Raw genomic sequence first — 20,729 nt, 5'->3', positions numbered from 1 at the left:
CATGGGATCGCTGGCGTGGGAACTGGCAATGGGACCTATTATGGGATCCGTCGTGTGAGCTGATAAGGTTTCTACCTTGGGATCACTGGCAAGAGAGACGGAAATCAGAACTTGAATGTGATCTCGCATAAGAGATTGGAAGGAATCTGGCATTGGAGCTGGCAAGGAATCTGACATGGGATCTGGCACGGGTGTGCTGGCATGGCACCTGGCAAGGGATTTCGCATGGGAGCCCGCATGAGACCTTGTAAGGGATCTGGCATGAAAGCCGTCATGCGAACTAGCATCGAAGACATGGGAGCTAGCATGGGATCTAGCAGTAGTAGCATGAATGGGAGCTAATATGGGATCTGGTTTGGGAACTGGCAAGGAATCTGGCATGGGAGCGCAGACAATAGATACTGTAATTGGTATGGGACCTGGCAAGGAATCTGGAATGGGATCTAACAAGGGAGCGCAGGCAAGGAATATGGCAATGGGAGCTCGCATGGGAACGCTGGTATGGCTACTTGTAAGGGATCTGGGATGGGAGCTGGCAATGGAAGCTGGTATGGCATCTCGGATGGGAGCTGCCATGGGAGTTCGCATCGCATAGCTGGCATGGCATCTGGCAAGGGATCTGGCATGCGATATAGCATGCGATCTAACATGGGATCTGGCATGGAAGCTGGCAATGGGAGCTGACATGTGATCTAGAATGGTAGCTGATATGGAATCGCTGGCATGAGACTTTGAAAGGGATCTGGCATGGGGCCTCGCAATATACCTGGCATGGGAGCGGGTAATGAGACGTTGCATGGAATCAGGCATGGGAACTGCCATGGGATCGCTGGCATGGGAACTGGCAATGGGTCCTAGTATGGGATCTGACGTGTGAGCTGATAAGGGATCTACCTTGGGATCACTGACAAGAGAGACAGAAATCAGAACTTGCATGGGATCTCGCATAGGAGATTGCAAGGAATCTGGCATGGGAGCTGGCAAGGAATCTGACATGGGAGCTGGCACGGGTGTGCCTGCATTGCATCTGGCAAGGGATTTCGCATAGGAGCTCGCATGAGACCTTGTAAGGGATCTGGCATGGACGCTGTCATGCGAACTAGCATCGGTGACATGGGAGCTAGCGTGGGATCTAGCAGTAGCAGCTTGAATGGGAAATAATATGGGATCTGGTTTGGGAGCTGGCAAGGAATCTGGATTGGGATCTACCATGGGAGCGCAGACAGGAGATATGGCAAAGGGAGCTCGCATGGGAGCAATGGCATGGGATCTGGAATGGGAGCTGGCAATGGGATCTGGTATATGAGCTGAGATGCGTTTTGGCATTGGGCCTGGCATGGGATCTGGCACGGGATATTGCAGGCGATCCGGCACGGGAGGTGGAGTACGATCTGGCATGATATAAAGGTGGCCAGTTGGCCTGGGATCTGGCATGGGAGAATTTTTGGGATGTAGATAGAATGTTGTGAAGATAATTGGTGGGAGTGGTGCGACAGCTGGCATGGGTGTTATGGAAGCTGGCATGAGTGGTATGGGAGGTGGCATGGGTGGTATGGGAGCTGGCCTGGCTTTCGAGAACCGCCTAAAAAGACGAAGTCTACGAAATACATTTCTTAAAAAGGACCAGCAGCCAATCTTCGTTTTTCGTTCCTCAGCTTCTTCTTCTGCTGGTTGGTGTTCCAATGAAGGTGCTGGCATTCGAGCTGCCATGAGTTTTGGCATGGATGGTGTGGCCGCCAGGATGGGGATATTTCGATAGTCATCCGTGGCTTCCTTCAACTCTGTCTCGTCATAGAATTGGAAGAAAAAAAGATAACACTCCAGTAATTTCAGACGATTGCACCCCTCTTCCCAGATCTCCTGCTCAAACTCGGTGTACTGGCTGCTCGGCTCAAACAAGTAGTCGCTGCTCGTGCTCTGGGGGGCAGCGTGTACCTTCATCGGCTTTGCCGGCTTTCCAGTTGTATCATGTCCAGCTGGTACAGGCGGAGTCTTCACATACCACGTTGAAGTCGGTCTTCTTGTCCATCTTGTCCATCTTCTTGTCCATCTTGTCCATCTTCTTTTCTTCTCTCCGTTGGATTTCGTCATGACATGTCCTTCCCCAGTATCCCCCACCCGGACATCCGATTGGGGGGATAGTTTACGTCCGGAATTTTTTACCAGGGAAAGACTCATCATGGCATTTTTATCGTATCATAAACTATCTTCTTGGGATTTATATATATGCGGTAGCCTCCCATTGCTATCCGCATACCACTCTCTCTTTCGCATCTTAAAAGATCCCAGGGGGCCCCAGCGTGAAGGTGAGGAGAGTGGATTTGACTAATTAGGCCCTCCAGACTTCACCGAAATTCTCCACAAGGGTTAAATATCAGTTCCATCAGGGTTTTTGACCCGATCAGACACCAGGAAATCCCAATTAGCCTTTGCCCCCCCATACGATATATATATATATATATATATATATATATATATATATATATATATATATATATATATATCGTGTTCGCTGTGTGGAATGTGAGTAGGAAGGGAGAGGGAAGTTTTATCGAGAAGCCACACAAAACTGCTCTATAAATGGTTATATGGTAATGCGATATAGGGGATTTTGGAAATTAGGAATTTGTTCATTTAGCAATTGTATGTTTTCATTATAATTCCTGGCTATGAAGTATTCCTCAGCTATATTAATTAAATATGGATCATTTACTGTTTTTAAGATTTGCAATGTGTTGTGAATACCATTAAGTCCATGACCTGTGTTAATTGAGCGGCAAATTTTGATTTATTTCTATTGTTAATGAAATTGGATTCATGTTCCTTGTATCTAGTATGAAAATTCCTTTTTGCTCGGCCGATGTGTTTCATATTGCAGTTAGTACCGGTACAATTTAAGTGATAAACTCCATTATGTAAATGTTTGTTAGTGTTCCTGATTTTATTTGGGATTATACTGTTTAATGTATTGTTGATTTTATAAGTAATGTTTATATTTTCTTTTTTGAAAAGGCAGATATTTGATTATTAATTTTCCCTATATAGGTTATAGAGTTTCAGGTTTTGACTTTATTGGATTCTATAGGTTGTAAAGTTGTAATTCTGTTGTGGATAAAGTTCTGAATCTTTTCTTATTAAAACCATTCTCAATAACTAATTGTATTATGTATTTGTATTCTGTTGAGTAGGCTTGTTTATTAAGAGGTGTGTTTATTAAATGATCGACTAAAAACCTGAATTTACAAATATTGTGGGAATATGGATTTTTATTCTCATTTATTTATTTAATACACAAGGTTTACACTACATTTAGGCATTGCATCCCGAAAGTGCAGAAGCTCGTGCCTGGGCATAGTTCAGTCTACTTATATAAAATTGAAGAGTGTTAATTCAGCACAATAATATTAATATCTAATAAAATACAGACCATGTAATGACATATACAAATATACAAAATACAAAGTATATGAGTATTAGATTACAATTTTAAATTCATATGGCTTAAGGAAAGGCAAAACAATTAAATAATTAATCTAATTTGTTTCCTAAATCTATGTGTGTTTAATGTACTTAGTTCAGGGTAAGCCCTAATTAATGCATTATATATTCTGGGTAAAAAATTTCTGCTGTGTTTTAATCGAGCAGTTGTGTGACATTTGGGGGTGTTTAGAAAGAAACTGTAGTTTTGTCTCGTACGCTATTCATGAGGATCAAATTTAAATTTATTGTTATTTTTATGGAAGTAAATGAACAATATTTCTTTATAAATTTGTTCTAGATTTGATGCACCAAATTTCTGAAAAATTAATTTCGTTGTGTGATCAAAAGGTTTATATAGACAAATTTTGATAATTCACTTTTTTGGTGCAAATTTGAAGGGTGAATAGTCGATTTTTCCATTCCTCCTCAACCTAATATAGGCCTACCATACCTACTGAATTATTGATTGAAACAGAGCTATGTAGACAGTACACACAACATAAATAGGTAAATAAGAACATAGAATGGAAAATTTGTGGATTGTTTTACGCAATCTGATACACAGAAATGAGATATGCTTGCCCCATTTTAAATGTTGGTCAATAATGATACCTGAATATTTAACTTGTGAGGATATATTCAAAGCGTTACATGAGCAAGTAGGTACGTTACAATCGTGTATTGTTATACTTCTATTATTATTTATTTTTAGTTGTTCAAGGGCATGTGATGTTAATGAAAATATTATTAATTTTGTTTTAGAAATGTTCAAAGAAAGTAAGTGAGCATCCAGCCATTCTTCAATAATGTTAATACCACTGTTAGAGTTTTGATAAGTTTCATTCCAACTCGAACTGCTAAATATAACCACAGTCTCATCAGCATAAGATTACAGAGTACCAGAATATTTCTAAATGTCAATTTTAAGTAAATCGTTGAAATATATTAAAAACAAAACAGGATCTAAAATCGTCCTCTGAGATACACCTATACAAATGTTACGTGATTCACTAAGGTGATCATTGATTGAGTTCTGTTACTTAAGTAAGATTTACATAATTTTAAAGCCAATCCATTAATTCCCAATCTATCTATTTTATTCAAAATATATTATGATTGACTGCATTGAAAATTTCTTGTAAGTCTAGGAAAATTCCTAGACATTTATTTCCTACATCTAATTGTTGAATTATTTTTTAAGTAGCTGTCATAATAGCATCATCAGTGCACAAATTTTTTCTGAAACCAAATTGATCATCAATTAGTAGTTTTTTTTTTTTTCTAAAAATTGTATTAACCGTGTTTTTATACATTTTTCAAATACTTTAGACAGATTGGGTAATAGTGAAATGGGTCTGTAATTATTAAGATTATATTTGTCACCAGACTTGTGAATTGGTATCACCACATCATGTTTTAGGGCTGAGGGAAATACATTTTGAGATGTGCACAAATTAAATATAAAGGCAAGTGGTTTAGAAATAGCTTCGATAATACATAGCACAAGAAAATGGTTACAACCCAAACATAATAGACAACATCATAAGGAAGACAAAACAAAAACTCAACAAACACACAAAACAAACACAAACACAAGAAATACATCACACTAACATACGAAAACAAAAACACATTCAAGATCGCATCCTCATTCAGAAAACAGAAATACAACATAGCATACAGAACAGAAAACACACTACAAAGACATCTCAACACACAAACAAATAGATACAACCACACAGGTGTATACAAACTCACATGCAATAGTTACGACAGTTTCTACATTGGACAGAGAGGCATATCATTCCAAACTCGATACAAAGAACACATTAAAGCAATAACCAGAGGACACAATACATCTAATCACAAAATTAATAAATTCCTGTTACGATTTAAAAAAAACACACACACACACTTCCAACAGAAAATAAATATACACTTCTGAATTATGTATAAACCAGATACAACCGCATCTAATGACTAAATAGTAGATAAAAACTATTGGTTAAAATAAAGTGCCTCCTTTATTTTATTACATTCTTTCTTATGTATAAAAAAAACTATAATTTCATATCAATGCGTACTTTATAATGCCATAAAAATGTTCAGTTTTGCGAAGCTGTACTTTTTTTGCGTATTTCTGGCTGAAGCCAGCACAATATTCCATTTTTCGGTTAATTATTATATTTACTATTCAGGGTTGTGTTCTATAGCTCACAATTTATTAATGTAGTAATATTACATTTTTAAACAAGTAAAATATTGTGACAAAGTACTGTACAATACATTCTTACCTAATGGGTTATTTTTAAAAACCTTTTGCATTCGCTCAAATAGCGACCCTGAAACTGGTAACGGAAAACAGAGCTATCGCCACTCAGTGACCAACCACTGAACTAGAGGAAGTAACGTCACTTTCTCTTCTACCCGTCTGCTATAATGTATAAACACGAAAAATGATTTTCATGTGATTACTCTAAAACAGTGGGTGATGGAAAATGGTCTGTAAAAAGATTTGAAATCAGCATAAAAAAATCACTTAGAATCACCCATTGTTTAACAGACAAAAGTTTAAATTTTGTTGACTGGTGATTAGTTTTAAGTGAAATTAAATTTGTCCAGCCTGACCTAAAAATCCCTTAACCACCTTTTCTCTGTTTTACTTATTCCCAGTTGGCAATTTTTTTTTGTGAAGTTTATTTATACACACTTTAACATCTGTGGTCATATCACGTGTGTAGAATCTTTGGCTATATCAGTAGGTCGTGTACTTTTGTTCTGACTCTGTTTTTATTGTCGTGTGTTATAGATGGCTTATGTTCATGTAAATGATTTAGATTTTGTTTTAATGTTTATGATATTGGTGATTAAGGAGATCATGAATCATGGTATGTAAATTTCCAATCCAGCATGTGCCTTCGTGACTGAGGGAAACCAGAAAAAAACCTCAATCAGATTGGCTGACCAAGGGGTTTGAACCCAGGACCTTCCAAATACGAGGCTCCAACACTACCATTTGTGCCAAGTCGCTCGGTTTTTTTATTGCTTATCCAATTTTTGTAATTTTATTGTTTGTTAGTTGCAATTATAACAATAAACGTTACACTACAGTAGACTACTAAGACATGCTATGTTGCACGTGGTGTTCAGTTGTGCAATTAAAAGTTCTCCAGAGAAAATTTTGTCACTAACTCTTTCACCCAGTATTCACACAATGTAAACAATGCGAAAATTTCGGGACACTGTACTGGAATGTGACGCTTTATAGATTCTAATAATGGTGAGGGCATGCCTTGCTCCAAAACATGACAGCCTTTCTTCCTAGAATTAGTAAACCCTCATAAACTCCCATTTTCTCCTCAACTCTTATACGCATGGCTGAAATAAAATATGACAATGACTTCAAGAATTGGCAACTGAGCTAAGTGTTTATTCTTTGCTCGTTCCTACAGTTAAGTGGTGAAGAATGTGAGGGAAGGCTGTCATGTTTTGGAGCAAAGTTATAAGTGTAAAGGTTCATCTTTACATGCAATGAAGGCGTTTTGGGACCAACGAGGTAGAACTCCATGCCCGAGTTACCTCCCATACGTAGTGAGAAGAAAGTAACTAGGAGGGGATTGTAAATAGACATAATAATTAAATAACATTATTTCATGATATGAATACTTCACTTGAGGTTGTTCCACGTTAATTTATCTACACAGGTCTATTTCTAAATAAATTCAGTCCCTCTCTCTTTTTTGCATTGCATAATGACCTGTATTGTATAAAATTCCTAATAAGAAGTGTGTATTATGATAACTTGAAATTATAATATTAAAGCTTTCGCTTATGGACATGCTTGTTCAGCTTCGTAGTCAACGTTGAAATCTCTGGTCGTAAGGTTAAAACATCGCAACTCCAGTAAGCGCATCTGCAGATCCATTGATATATCCAGTGGTGTCATTCTAATTTTTTAACAATCGGTTCTCTCCGTTAATGACCGCAAATTCAAAAATATTAAATGACATAATAATAAACAGCTATAAATAAAGGAAAACTGCAATTTAACATGTTCTTACATAATTTAAAATGCTGACTCACGTCACAAAGAATGGGAGTAGATCTCTGACACTTCATCAGTGTGCTCAATAGCAGAGGGTTGCCTCACTACAGACACATCATATCACATACATTGTCCTACCTACTATACTATTATATGCACAAATACAGTATAATATACAGCATTATACTATATACACAAATTAAATAAAAACAATAGAAGCAGGAAATACATGCGTTTAGGTGTTCCCTACTCAGAAACGACTGATGTTTCCTGGAAATGCGGCAGCGTGGGTCAAGTGCTGTTCTATGCATGCGCAGAATCTTTTTTACTTTCTCCCAACGTTCTTATCTCCAACACAATAACGGTAGATAAAGTGTAAGAAGTCCACAGAACAACACCAACAAACTAGCTTTCAATAGCTGCTTACATCGACATATTGTTTGAATTAACCCAAGATGCCCCAGCCAGAAATAGGAAAAAGTAGCACTTTGTTGTAGCCCTGTGCTCCACATAAGGACTTAAAGGAAATATTATATTATCCGAAGATGCATCTGCATACACACTTATACCACATACTGTTAGATCAAGTTAATTTAACATGTTCAGCATATCACTGCCACTTCTAGCAACGCCATATTGTATCTTTGGTCCAGGGAAAATACAATATGTCATTGCAGAAAGTGGCAGGATTGAGTCTTTCCATAAATGACGAGTACTTTTCGTGGACCAGAAATATAGTATGGCTTTCCTAAGAAGTAGGGGTGATGTACTAAGCATTTACCACTTTCGAAACATCAGTCAATGGAACCAATTTTACTTTTCTCACATATACCTCTACCATCACTAATACAGGCTTGGTTTTAAGAATTGATGCATGTGAGGTGCAAGCTGACACTTTGTACCATCTTCGCAATGATGTGCGAGGCTTGTGGTTTCTCACACTGAGGATTTAGTGGATCAGTTGCTGAACGCATGCTGTGTTCAATGAATCTCTTTGCCTGTTTGCCACTTTTGGGAAAGGAAGTTAAGGATGAAGAGGAAATTATCCTGCACACTTTGGTGGAGAAGAGAGTGATATCTCAGTAGACTGTCAATACTCCAAGTATCTAATTGTTTTATTTTCCTATCTTATTATTAATTTTTATCACAGATTTGTTCCTTGGACCCGCATAATTATGAACTTACATCACTATTGATATAAAACTTTAAAAAATCCTCCCACATAATTAATTTTTGGCAGCCTGAGACAAAAATAGGTACAGTGATTCTAAAACAAGTTACAAATGAGTCTTTTTATACTATTTTCTACACATTTACGACATATACGGTTCCCTGTCCAACAATATGAAAGAAGAAAATAAGCATGGACTGGGGTGGTCCATGATACTATGGCAAAACTGAAGCTGTTCTGATCTTAGCTCTACATGCTTTGTTTTTGTCTCTTGAGAGTCAAACTGCTATTTTAAATTTTAAGCTAATGAAGTGCTATCTAGAGGTCGTTCCACTCTAAAAATTTATGTCAATTTTACCAGGTATGAGTAAATGACTATGTCTAATAGTTTGAGATCTTCCCCTATAAACTGGTTCCTTGGGAAGCCAATCTCTAAATTGTCGACACGTGGATTAGACATGCTCCAATGTGTACAGTTTCATCTCTTGGACACAGACAAGCCCCTCCTATATAGTTACAGATTGCCCTAAGGGAGCATTCAAGGATTCCAGCCCTGCAAATAGATTTGTATGTTAAGAAACTTCCCAAACTATATGATAAATAACTGGATCTAAAAAAACAAAAAAGAGCTAGACAGTGAGGAAGTGATATAATAAAACAAAACACATTAAAGAGATCTGGACTAGTGGTTTGATACTGCTATGACACATGCAATGAAAGAGATTAGAAATGAGGAGGACCAGATATTTCTTGAAATGCAAAGAGAAGACGTATTTTGAAGTAGCATGGAAGGTGCTGATCTAAAAACAGTTGCAAAAGAAACCAAGAATGAATGAAGAGACCTCGGTATGAAGAAGTGAATTGTGTGTATGTCTAATACCTATCCACTTCACTTGCGTGATTCGGGTTCTGCATACTGCAGATAGATGGCAGGACTGTGACCCATTTTCAAGTTGCACACCACTTCATCGGGCCACGTTATGTATGATGTGTATTAGAGTGAGTGTATGTGTAAGTGTTTAGGGTGAGTATATGTGTAAGTGTTCGTGTAATTGTAGTGTAGGAAATGATGAGGACGATAATGAAGGTGAGGAAGAAAGAAGGGGGAAACCCGGTGCCTACTCCTGTTGAATAGCACCAAGGGGACTGCCAGGCTTAACGTCCCCATCCAACAGACAAATCACTATCAACAGTGACATATATCTTCTTTTCATATGCACTGTGGAGAGATTTGGGATTTAACCCAGGTATATTGGTGCACAATTTAGTGATTAGAAGTTGTGCACCACCATCTCTCCTAGTCCCGAGGTAGAAATTTTACATGAAAATTTATGACCCTGTCCGGAATCGAAACCAGGCCAGCTAGTCTGGAGGCACTACCACAGAGCTAAATCGGTGGACATAAAGAAGTGCATTTATATCCAAGAAAGGTACAGCAACCAACCTTCCTTCTACCTCTTCATCATGTTAATCACCTAGTGAATCTGATATCGACTGTCTCAATCATTATCTTCATTTTCAACATTATTACCTGCTTCAGTTGTTCCCTCCTCACCACCTAGTGTCCCTAAAAACATATTCTAGTTACCTAAAGTAGTCAGTGCATTGGATAGAGTCAATCTTCCAGATTGTGCAGCAATATTTGTAATTGGAGCCATTGCTGAGACACTAGATAACATTAGAGAGTGGAACAAAGCATCTATTGGTATTCAAAGTCCATATAATGATATCAAGCTTCTTACTCTCCATAAGAAATATTCCAACCAAACTGTAGATAAGAAGCACAATTATAGGCTATTATGGCATTTTGCCAACATCTCTGAGCATCTGGTTGCTTTTTTGATGACCAAGTGACCACAGAGAAAAAGAAAAATCATCACAATAATAATCATCATCATCATCATCATTTACTAAACAGGCTTTAGATAATGTGGTCTGTTGCGGACTCAATTCGTTTAACCAGCAAAAAAGGAAAATACAGTAACAAACTTGCAGCCTCCACAGAAACCTGATACTCCTCAATGACTACAGACCAGGGCTAAATTGGAAAACCTGAAATTGGAGAATCCTGTAACATTAAGAACCAGTTATTTATTTGAAGATTGAAATAGGAAGAGTCAAATCTCAATCTTTCCTGCACAGACTTCCTACAGAGTGGTTTTCAAGGAACTTCGTGATTGCTCCTCTTAAACGAAAGTAGTAAATGACACAACAGAACCCACTATCAACCTGTTCCAAAAGTACAATGAGACATTGACGAAGATGAATAGAAACAGTTTCTTCTATAACTTTTATCCAAACACCGATAAGAGTTTTCTACTCCTTCAAAAGCTGCTCTGACTTTTTTCTTTTACTATGTTACGCATTATAAACTTCTCAGCTCTGGAGCGACTTGTAAATGGTAATATTTTAATGAAATTTTTTGTGCTTGTTTTACACATTAATGCATGATATTAGCCTTGTGGGAATTTGAATTTTTGAAAGTTCGGTTTTTTGGACCACACTACCATGTCAAGGCACTGGAGGAATTTCTGTTAGCTACTAGCAAACACATGTAATTTTTAAGTGAAGAGCTCTCTTTTAGATCTCTTATGTCAGATTCTATAATATTGACATAACTAAATACTTGACTGAGGGTATCGAATGTATTTTGCATGTTTAATCTTACTGTTTCTAGTTGGACTATAAGAGATTCGGTACCATGTATGTATCTCTGGCAGACTTAGTGTTCTCCCAGAAGATAAAATTTTCTTGGTAGGCGATCTATTGCAGACTTCATCCTGTTGTTCTCTCACCAGTGATAGCTTGGTTGAAACTGATGCCAACTGACATGAACTTTTGTACTGTCACCCCTTAACAATCTTTCTGATGATAAACATTTCTTGCATGGAAAGATGAAGGACCCACCTCATGTAAAAGCCTCATACTCAGGATTGCCGAATTTGAGACAATCAAGGTGGAATGCACTTCTGACCGCGCACCTCTTAGCTTTACAAACCACTCACTATTGCTCGTGTAGTGTGGTCTCTCACCTCGCATGCATCAGATCTTAAAAAAATAAGCCTTTTGAAGACTTGATTGCTGTGTGGATTTAGATTCAAACATGAGCACAGCTTAAATGATATTGACTACTAACGACCCAGCAACCATAAAGCATTTTGAATCGTTGGAGACTGGAATTTTTTGTTGGGTTCAAAGTGCAAAATGTGGGATTTTCAAATGGGAAAATCAGTGCTTTCAATTGAATTTTTCAGTATTTTCACATTGTTCGTTTTCGAGCTTGGAAATTGGTATGTTCGTTTTTATAAAGTCTTTACAACACTTTTTCCCAGATATTCGCAAGTTTTCTTTTTGTTTTGCACACTGCAAAAACAAGTGGCAATAGAAGTCAGCACAAGAGATTGTTCATCTTCCTTGCGAAAATTAATTGCTGATGCATGTTTTACCGACTTCAAATCTTTCTCAACAGTACCTCTTCTTTCCCACGAGACCTCACAATTACAAAATTTACATGACTGTACTTTTGTCTGTGCAATAAAACCCATGCCTTTTATACTGGAGTCGACCTGGTTGGCAAGTTGGTATAGTGCTGGCCTTCTATGCCCAAGGTTGTGGGTTCGATCCCGGGCCAGGTCGATGGCATTTAAGTGTGCTTAAATGCGACAGGCTCATGTCAGTAGATTTACTGGCATATAAAAGAACTCCTGCAGGACAAAATTCCGGCACATCCGGCGACGCTGATATAACCTCTGCAGTTGCGAGCGTCGTTAAATAAAACATATTTTAAAAATTTTTTATACTGGAAAGCTCTGACCCTTGGAGCTATTTTATTATTAAGCATTCTTGTAGCCTCACTTGCACGGGAACACAATAATGTTATTTCGCCTATGTGTGACACTATAAACAAATAAAACAAACACACTCAACATGCTCCAAAATAATATGAACTAAGGATGCATTCAGCAGGCTCACAACGCTTACCATGCTCACAATACGATTCTCGCACATCGCTACATATATCAGATGTGATGTCAGAAGTGTGTTTAGACCAGGTATTTGAATTAAAACCTTCTAGCTCGTTGACCATTGACTAAAACAGATTCAGTATCGAATGTGCAATACTAGCGACCATAAATATCGACCTTATCTGTGCGACAGCTAACGATTATCGATTGTAGTAAAAAAAATTAAAAATTGAAAATTCGCGCACATAATTCGCATTCCCGACTTGATACGGATTTCGCGATGTTTCACGAATTCAAATCAGGCATAAATGAATTGAAGAATGTATATTTACTGTAATTAGATGGTGAAAAATATTTTTTTCCAAAATTCGAGAAATATTCCATTCCCTATGAATTGTCAATACTTTAAAAGAAGGAAATAATATATTTCATTCAAATGGAATAACAAATTGTAGGAGAGAGGAAAACGAAGTAGGATAAATCTTGTTAATATTGTGATAAGAGTAATATCGTGATACTGTGTTTGATAGCTTATCATGGTTTTACAGAGCGAGAGAAGGACCAATTTTATGCAGCAACTTGTCCATGAACTTGTCCTTAATACATTGTCACAAAAAACAGATTTTTGTCTCGATAAGTAAAATTGTAATAAATTCTCATACCAACTATCACGATATTACTCATATCACGATATTACCAACCTTTACCCTATCTTATTAATGTGCTTAATAATGTATTTTGTAGTTGAAAATCTATTTTTTTATTTAAATTATGTTTTTGAATAATGAATTATGGTTCATAATTGTGAATGCGATATTAGCACTCAAGGAGAAAGGGATATTGGTAGACGACTGCCAAAGTAATTGCAGATCAGTTTCAAGCCTGCAAACATAGTAATATCGACAGGCCAGTTCTAAAGAGAAACAACTCAAAATTTAAAGTTTTGAGAAAAATTAAGTTTAAAGCTTCAACCATACATAAAACATGATTCATTGAATTTGGATTAAGTTAAACGATCTTTTGATTCTTCACAGCAACATAAAGCTTCAAAATGTAGGTTTCTTTAAACTTTAAATTTTGAGATGTTTCCCTTCCAAACTGGGCCGTCGATTTTCTATTTCTGTTTTGACTGCCTGCACACTTGGATAAGAAACAATAATTTAATAATACAATATAATTATATTTAATGTCAAATTAAAAAACTAGATAATTTCGTGTTAAAATGTTAAATTAATATTCTTCCTTTTATGTCAAGAACCTAATTTATTTTAACTACAAACATTTAAGAACAGGTTCTATGAACTAAGGCAAATTGAACAAGTGAATCCACTGGATAAATGCCCTATTCCCTACCAGTAAGAATCCAAGTCTTCTGAATTTGTTCAAGGAGTATGTGGATATCCAGAGTACCGCAATCCTTTGCGCTGGAAATGCTGACAAATCAGCCATTTTTATTACAGCACTTGCTATTTGCCGTACACATTTGTAAAGGGAATGAATGTAGCCTAAATCAGAATCAAATATTTTTAATTTTAAGGGCCATGGCCTAAATTGAGTTTTACTTTAAATGTTCCTATCCCAAGCATGTTGAAATGGAATAACAATAGTGTCCAACTAGTTGATTGCACTACTCTAGGATTCTGCTTGTGCATAGCTGAAAGAGCATCTACTTCAGGATGTAAACAGTTACTGTACCTTTGTGCATAGAGAATTCGAAAAGACCAATCGCCACTCTCCACAGATGCCGCACCTCCTCCAGCCTGACTTCCTCGTCCCACTCGGCGTACCGTCTGCTGGATTCCTCGAAGTGGTCACTGCTCGAGGTCTGGGTGGCAGCATCTGCCATCATCAGCTTTGCCAGCTTGCCAGTTGTATCATGTCGAGCTAAAAGGCAGTGTAATTCTGAATTGAAATCTTCGTAATACACTGATTGCTAACTATGAAGAGAATAAATGAAGGGTACACGGGAATAACGATCAAGGTCCATTTTAGAAAGTTTCGAGAAAAACGAATTTTAAAGTTTAAGCATTTAATACTTTGTTATGTGTATTTAATAGAAATTGACGTAGTGGAATGTCAAGAACGATGATTTCTTACTACTAGCTAGATCACATGATAGTACTTCCTTTCCACTATAAGATAGCATTATTAACTCAATTTCGATTTTTGATGGACCTTGATCGTTTTTCCCGTGTACCCTTCAAATAGGTACTGTCCAGCCGAATGGTTATGTCTCTTCCCTGTTTGCCCCACTCGTTTCTCCTGTCCTCTTTGTAAGGGCTAGTGGCTGAGCTGTTAGGTTCTTCTCTGCAAATATTTGCTGTACGGAATTGGAAGCTTACGTAATATTATACAACTATTTAAAATAATTTAAAGAAAAGGGTCCCCTTAAGCAAGTAACTGTCATGTGATTTCCCCTGTTTTGACGACTGTGCGACATAACCACTTGGATGGGCAGTAGCATGACAACATGTACGTCACCAAATTAAACTATTAACAATAAGTGAATCATAGAAGTAAAATCTGAAAAGGAATCAAAAGATGAAGCACGCAGTAACAGCTACTCCTAATATAGGCATAACCTCTAAGAAAAATAAATTCAGAGAACTGAAATAAAGAAGTTTAGTCTTTTATTAAAAAATTAAATTAATTCATCCATATTCTTTTATTTACAGATGGCTCCTAAATGTAATGTTTCTGTGTTTACCAACAATTACTAGAGTGCTTTAAGTGAGTGTGTTACATTACAATTCTCAAATTTCCAACTGAAAAGATAAGTTATGTGGCTGGAAGCACTCGTATACTATGAAATATGTTCACGCCAACAAAGCATTCAGTTGTGTGTATTAAACACTTTGAAGTAAACGATTTGTATCTAGTACATGTTTCTAGAGGCAGAGAAGGAAATGTGCAAGAATAGTCCTAAAACAGATGTCTCTTATAACTATTTCCAGGTTTACAGGAACAATTAGATAATCTTATTCCTCAACAAGAATGGACCCTGCTAACAAGTGGCAGAAGTACATTCAGAGATTCGAGCAGCAAAAATTAAGTGGTTGCAAAGGGACAAAATTAATTCGTTTGATGAACTATGTAACATAGATACTTTAAAAAAGATAGCAGGTGGATCATTAATCTCAATGCAGTGTTTCTGTACTTTTTGTTGGTTAATTTTGAGGGTGTGTCACAAATATATTGATGTATTAAAATATATGAAAATTTATCAGTGCAATTGTGTGTAAATAATCAAAATGATATTCATTGCATCACAGAGTTGGTAAGTGGACACGTGAAATTAGAAATGTGGTCTCAATTGGAGAACATTCTTCTGAAGTATGTAAATTATAATAATTATTACGGTGTAATGATGTTTAGTATTAACAATGACAGCATGTTGGCCACGTTTGTACGTTTACTTAAGTATAATGCTTTATTGGAGGAAGTATTCGAAAGACGCTTGTTATGTTTATTGGAACAAATTTCAAACACATTAAATATAATGCCAAAATACTTATGTGATGTATTATAAGTGCATCTTTGTTGTACAAACAGTCATCTTCCTCCTACAATGTTATTAGAAACTGTCCATTTTATACGCTAATAGAATACTGAAATCTTTTAACAAATGCAGTAAATCAATAATAATGAAGTAATTTTTCACTTTTTTGAACCCGTGTGCTAGTAATCTTTTCTCATGCGTTAATTTACTACTCTTTATCAAATGCTATTATTATCTAGCATCTGAATAAAATAAATAAGTGCAAGAACAAGCGCGATAAAGACACAACATTTGCTCTATATGGGTTGAGAGAAAACTGCGGAGAAAACCTCAACATTGACATCCCTTAATTTGAGGATCAGCCAGCAAGCCTTGAGAAACTGCTATAGAAGCAGCACTTTCTCTATCAATACTGTCTTTACTTGTGCAATACAATATGCTAACTGCGAGCACTGCGGCTGCAGTGTTTGTTCCGCTGCATTGAATGGGGGACAATCACATCACACACGTGATCAGAAGTTAAGGTTGTTGCAACCATAAGGCAAATTTCTGCATGACGCAATCTGCAGTAGGTTCTGAAATGTAGACTATGATTACACCGTAAAAAAGGTCCGTTCAAAAGAATAGGGCAATAATGCAACAAAAAGTAGAACATTTCCTAAAAACAATAAAAAACCAAATAATGCAAATAAATGTAAAATAAAAGTAGATTGTATTGGTTCGCATTGAGGTGTAAAGAGTTTATACTGTATCCTGCATTATCTAAGATGTATAAGAAAAAATATGATATTTCATCAACTTCTGAAGCCCTATTCATCACTCATCAACTCATCACTTTTTCCCACCTCACTTCTCATATTCCCATCACATCCACTCTAGTTTCTTCTCTTGCTTCCTTCATGTTTTCTAACTTACCTGGTAACTGTGGAGTCTTCACATCCCGCACTGTACTCTTCAATCTCCTTTTCTTCTCTTCATTGTATTGCCTCCTCGAAGTGGTCGCTGCTCGAGGTCTGGGTGGCAGCATCTGGCATCAACAGCTTTGCCAGCTTGCCAGTTGTATCATGTCGAGCTAAAAGGCAGTGTAATTCTGAATTGAAATATTCGTAATACACTGATTGCTAACTATGAAGAGAATAAATGAAGGGTACACGGGAATAATGATCAAGGTCCATTTTAGAAAGTTTCGAGAAAAACGAATTTTAAAGTTTAAGCATTTAATACTTTGTTATGTGTATTTAATATAAATTGACGTAGTGGAATGTCAAGAACGATGATTTCTTACTACTAGCTAGATCACATGATAGTACTTCCTTTCCACTATAAGATAGCATTATTAACTCAATTTCGACTTTTGATGGACCTTGATCGTTTTTCCCGTGTACCCTTCAAATAGGTACTGTCCAGCCGAATGGTTATGTCTCTTCCCTGTTTGTCCCACTCGTTTCTCCTGTCCTCTTTTAAGGGCTAGTGGCTGAGCTGTTAGGTTCTTCTCTGCAAATATTTGCTGTACGGAATTGGAAGTTTACGTAATATTATACAACTATTTAAAATAATTTAAAGAAAAGGGTCCCGTTAAGCAAGTAACTGTCATGTGATTTCCCCTGTTTTGACGACTGTGCGACATAACCACTTGGGTGGACAGTAACATGACAACATGTACATCACCAAATTAAACTATTAACAATAAGTGAATCATAGAAGTAAAATCTGAAAAGGAATCAAAAGATGAAGCACGCAGTAACAGCTACTCCTAATATAGGCATAACCTCTAAGAAAAATAAATTCAGAGAACTGAAATAAAGAAGTTTAGTCTTTTATTAAAAAATTAAATTAATTCATCCATATTCTTTTATTTACAGATGGCTCCTAAATGTTATGTTTCTGTGTGTACCAACAATTACTAGAGTGCTTTAAGTGAGTGTGTTACATTACAATTCTCAAATTTCCAACTGAAAAGATAAGTTATGTGGCTGGAAGCACTCGTATACTATGAAATATGTTCACGCCAACAAAGTATTCAGTTGTGTGTATTAAACACTTTGAAGTAAACGATTTGTATCTAGTACATGTTTCTAGAGGCAGAGAAGGAAATGTGCAAGAATAGTCCTAAAACAGATGTCTCTTATAACTATTTCCAGGTTTACAGGAACAATTAGATAATCTTATTCCTCAACAAGAATGGACCCTGCTAACAAGTGGCAGAAGTACATTCAGAGATTCGAGCAGCAAAAATTAAGTGGTTGCAAAGGGACAAAATTAATTCGTTTGATGAACTATGTAACATAGATACTTTAAAAAAGATAGCAGGTGGATCATTAATCTCAATGCAGTGTTTCTGTACTTTTTGTTGGTTAATTTTGAGGGTGTGTCACAAATATATTGATGTATTAAAATATATGAAAATTTATCAGTGCAATTGTGTGTAAATAATCAAAATGATATTCATTGCATCACAGAGTTGGTAAGTGGACACGTGAAATTAGAAATGTGGTCTCAATTGGAGAACATTCTTCTGAAGTATGTAAATTATAATAATTATTACGGTGTAATGATGTTTAGTATTAACAATGACAGCATGTTGGCCACGTTTGTACGTTTACTTAAGTATAATGCTTTATTGGAGGAAGTATTCGAAAGACGCTTGTTATGTTTATTGGAACAAATTTCAAACACATTAAATATAATGCCAAAATACTTATGTGATGTATTATAAGTGCATCTTTGTTGTACAAACAGTCATCTTCCTCCTACAATGTTATTAGAAACTGTCCATTTTATACGCTAATAGAATACTGAAATCTTTTAACAAATGCAGTAAATCAATAATAATGAAGTAATTTTTCACTTTTTTGAACCCGTGTGCTAGTAATCTTTTCTCATGCGTTAATTTACTACTCTTTATCAAATGCTAGGCCTATTATTATCTAGCATCTGAATAAAATAAATAAGTGCAAGAACAAGCGCGATAAAGACACAACATTTGCTCTATATGGGTTGAGAGAAAACTGCGGAGAAAACCTCAACATTGACATCCCTTAATTTGAGGATCAGCCAGCAAGTCTTGAGAAACTGCTATAGAAGCAGCACTTTCTCTATCAATACTGTCTTTACTTGTGCAATACAATATGCTAACTGCGAGCACTGTGGCTGCAGTGTTTGTTCTGTTGCATTGAATGGGGGACAATCACATCACACACGTGATCAGAAGTTAAGGTTGTTGTAACCATAAGGCAAATTTCTGCATGACGCAATCTGCAGTAGGTTCTGAAATGTAGACTATGATTACACCGTAAAAAAGGTCCGTTCAAAAGAATAGGGCAATAATGCAACAAAAAGTAGAACATTTCCTAAAAACAATAAAAAACCAAATAATGCAAATAAATGTAAAATAAAAGTAGATTGTATTGGTTCGCATTGAGGTGTAAAGAGTTTATACTGTATCCTGCATTATCTCAGATGTATAAGAAAAAATATGATATTTCATCAACTTCTTAAGCCCTATTCATCACTCATCAACTCATCACTTTTTCCCACCTCACTTCTCATATTCCCATCACATCCACTCTAGTTTCTTCTCATTGCTTCCTTCATGTTTTCTAACTTACCTGGTAACTGTGGAGTCTTCACATCCCACGCTGTACTCTTCAATCTTCTTTTCTTCTCTTCATTGTACTGCCTCATGATGTGCCCTTCCCCAGTATCTCCCACCCGGACATCCGATTGTGGAGATAGTTTATGTCCGGAATTTTTTACCAGGGACGAACTCATCATGATTACATTGGAAAGATGTTTGGGATATATAAATGCGGTAGCTTCCCATTGCTATCCGCACACCACTCTCTCTTTCGCATCTTGAAAGATCCCAGGGGGCCCCAGCGTGGAGGTGAGGAGAGTGGATTTGACTAATTAGGCCCTCCGGACTTCACCGAAATTTACCACAAGGGTTAAATATCAGTTCCATCAGGGTTTTTGACCCAATCAGAGACTGGGAAATCCCAATTAGTCTTTGCCCCCCTTATTGAGTCTAAAGCATTACAAAGGTTATCAATGTGAAAAGATAACTAAGATACTTATCGAACATGACACCAAGAAAGTTGGTCTTCCAGGTTGATTTAAAATTAAAGTTATATCATTGAAATATAGATATGTAAAATTAACATTATTACTAAGAAATAAACATGAAGTTCTGTCTACATTAATAATAAGATTATTAGAACGACACCATTTTTAAATTCACAAATACTAATCATTAATTTTTAGTTTGTGCAATACCTAGATGCAAAACAGGAACAAGATGAAGTTAAACTTCTATGAAGATTAAACAAACTAACACTTCAATATTATTAATTTATGCAGTGATAAGAGAAGTTGTAAAACAAATACAAATGAAAAATCTTGAACTGAATAAAATTTATAAAAGTAATAATTATATGTTTGATAGAATTCTGAAAAAAAAAGTTTTAACTTCAATCTTTATATTTTTGTGGAGTGGAGGGCACACAGGATGCATGAGGTAATTTTCATTGTGCTACTAAAGCCCCTTGAGTCTTGGTGTCTCTGAGTGAA

General features: G+C 36.5%; 1 protein-coding gene across 1 annotated transcript in view; it reads right to left on the bottom strand.

Moving 5' to 3' along the window:
• Positions 1 to 20,172, bottom strand: part of LOC138695971 (uncharacterized) — a 422,025-nt gene extending 401,853 nt beyond the window's left edge. Inside the window, exons 1-3 of the mRNA XM_069820400.1 lie at positions 19,769 to 20,172; positions 17,076 to 17,232; positions 14,357 to 14,545 (exon numbers count right to left, since the gene is read on the bottom strand). Of these exons, the coding sequence (XP_069676501.1) occupies positions 14,357 to 14,545; positions 17,076 to 17,187 (301 nt within the window). The 5' untranslated portion in view covers positions 17,188 to 17,232; positions 19,769 to 20,172. The remainder of the gene's footprint in view (positions 1 to 14,356; positions 14,546 to 17,075; positions 17,233 to 19,768) is intronic.
• Between the last annotated feature and the right edge of the window lie 557 nt (positions 20,173 to 20,729).

This window comes from Periplaneta americana, chromosome 3 (genome assembly GCF_040183065.1).
Source record: "Periplaneta americana isolate PAMFEO1 chromosome 3, P.americana_PAMFEO1_priV1, whole genome shotgun sequence".
Taxonomy (NCBI): domain Eukaryota; kingdom Metazoa; phylum Arthropoda; class Insecta; order Blattodea; family Blattidae; genus Periplaneta; species Periplaneta americana.
The sequence above is the reverse complement of the archived record's forward strand: the minus strand, read 5'-3'. Positions and strand labels throughout refer to the sequence as shown.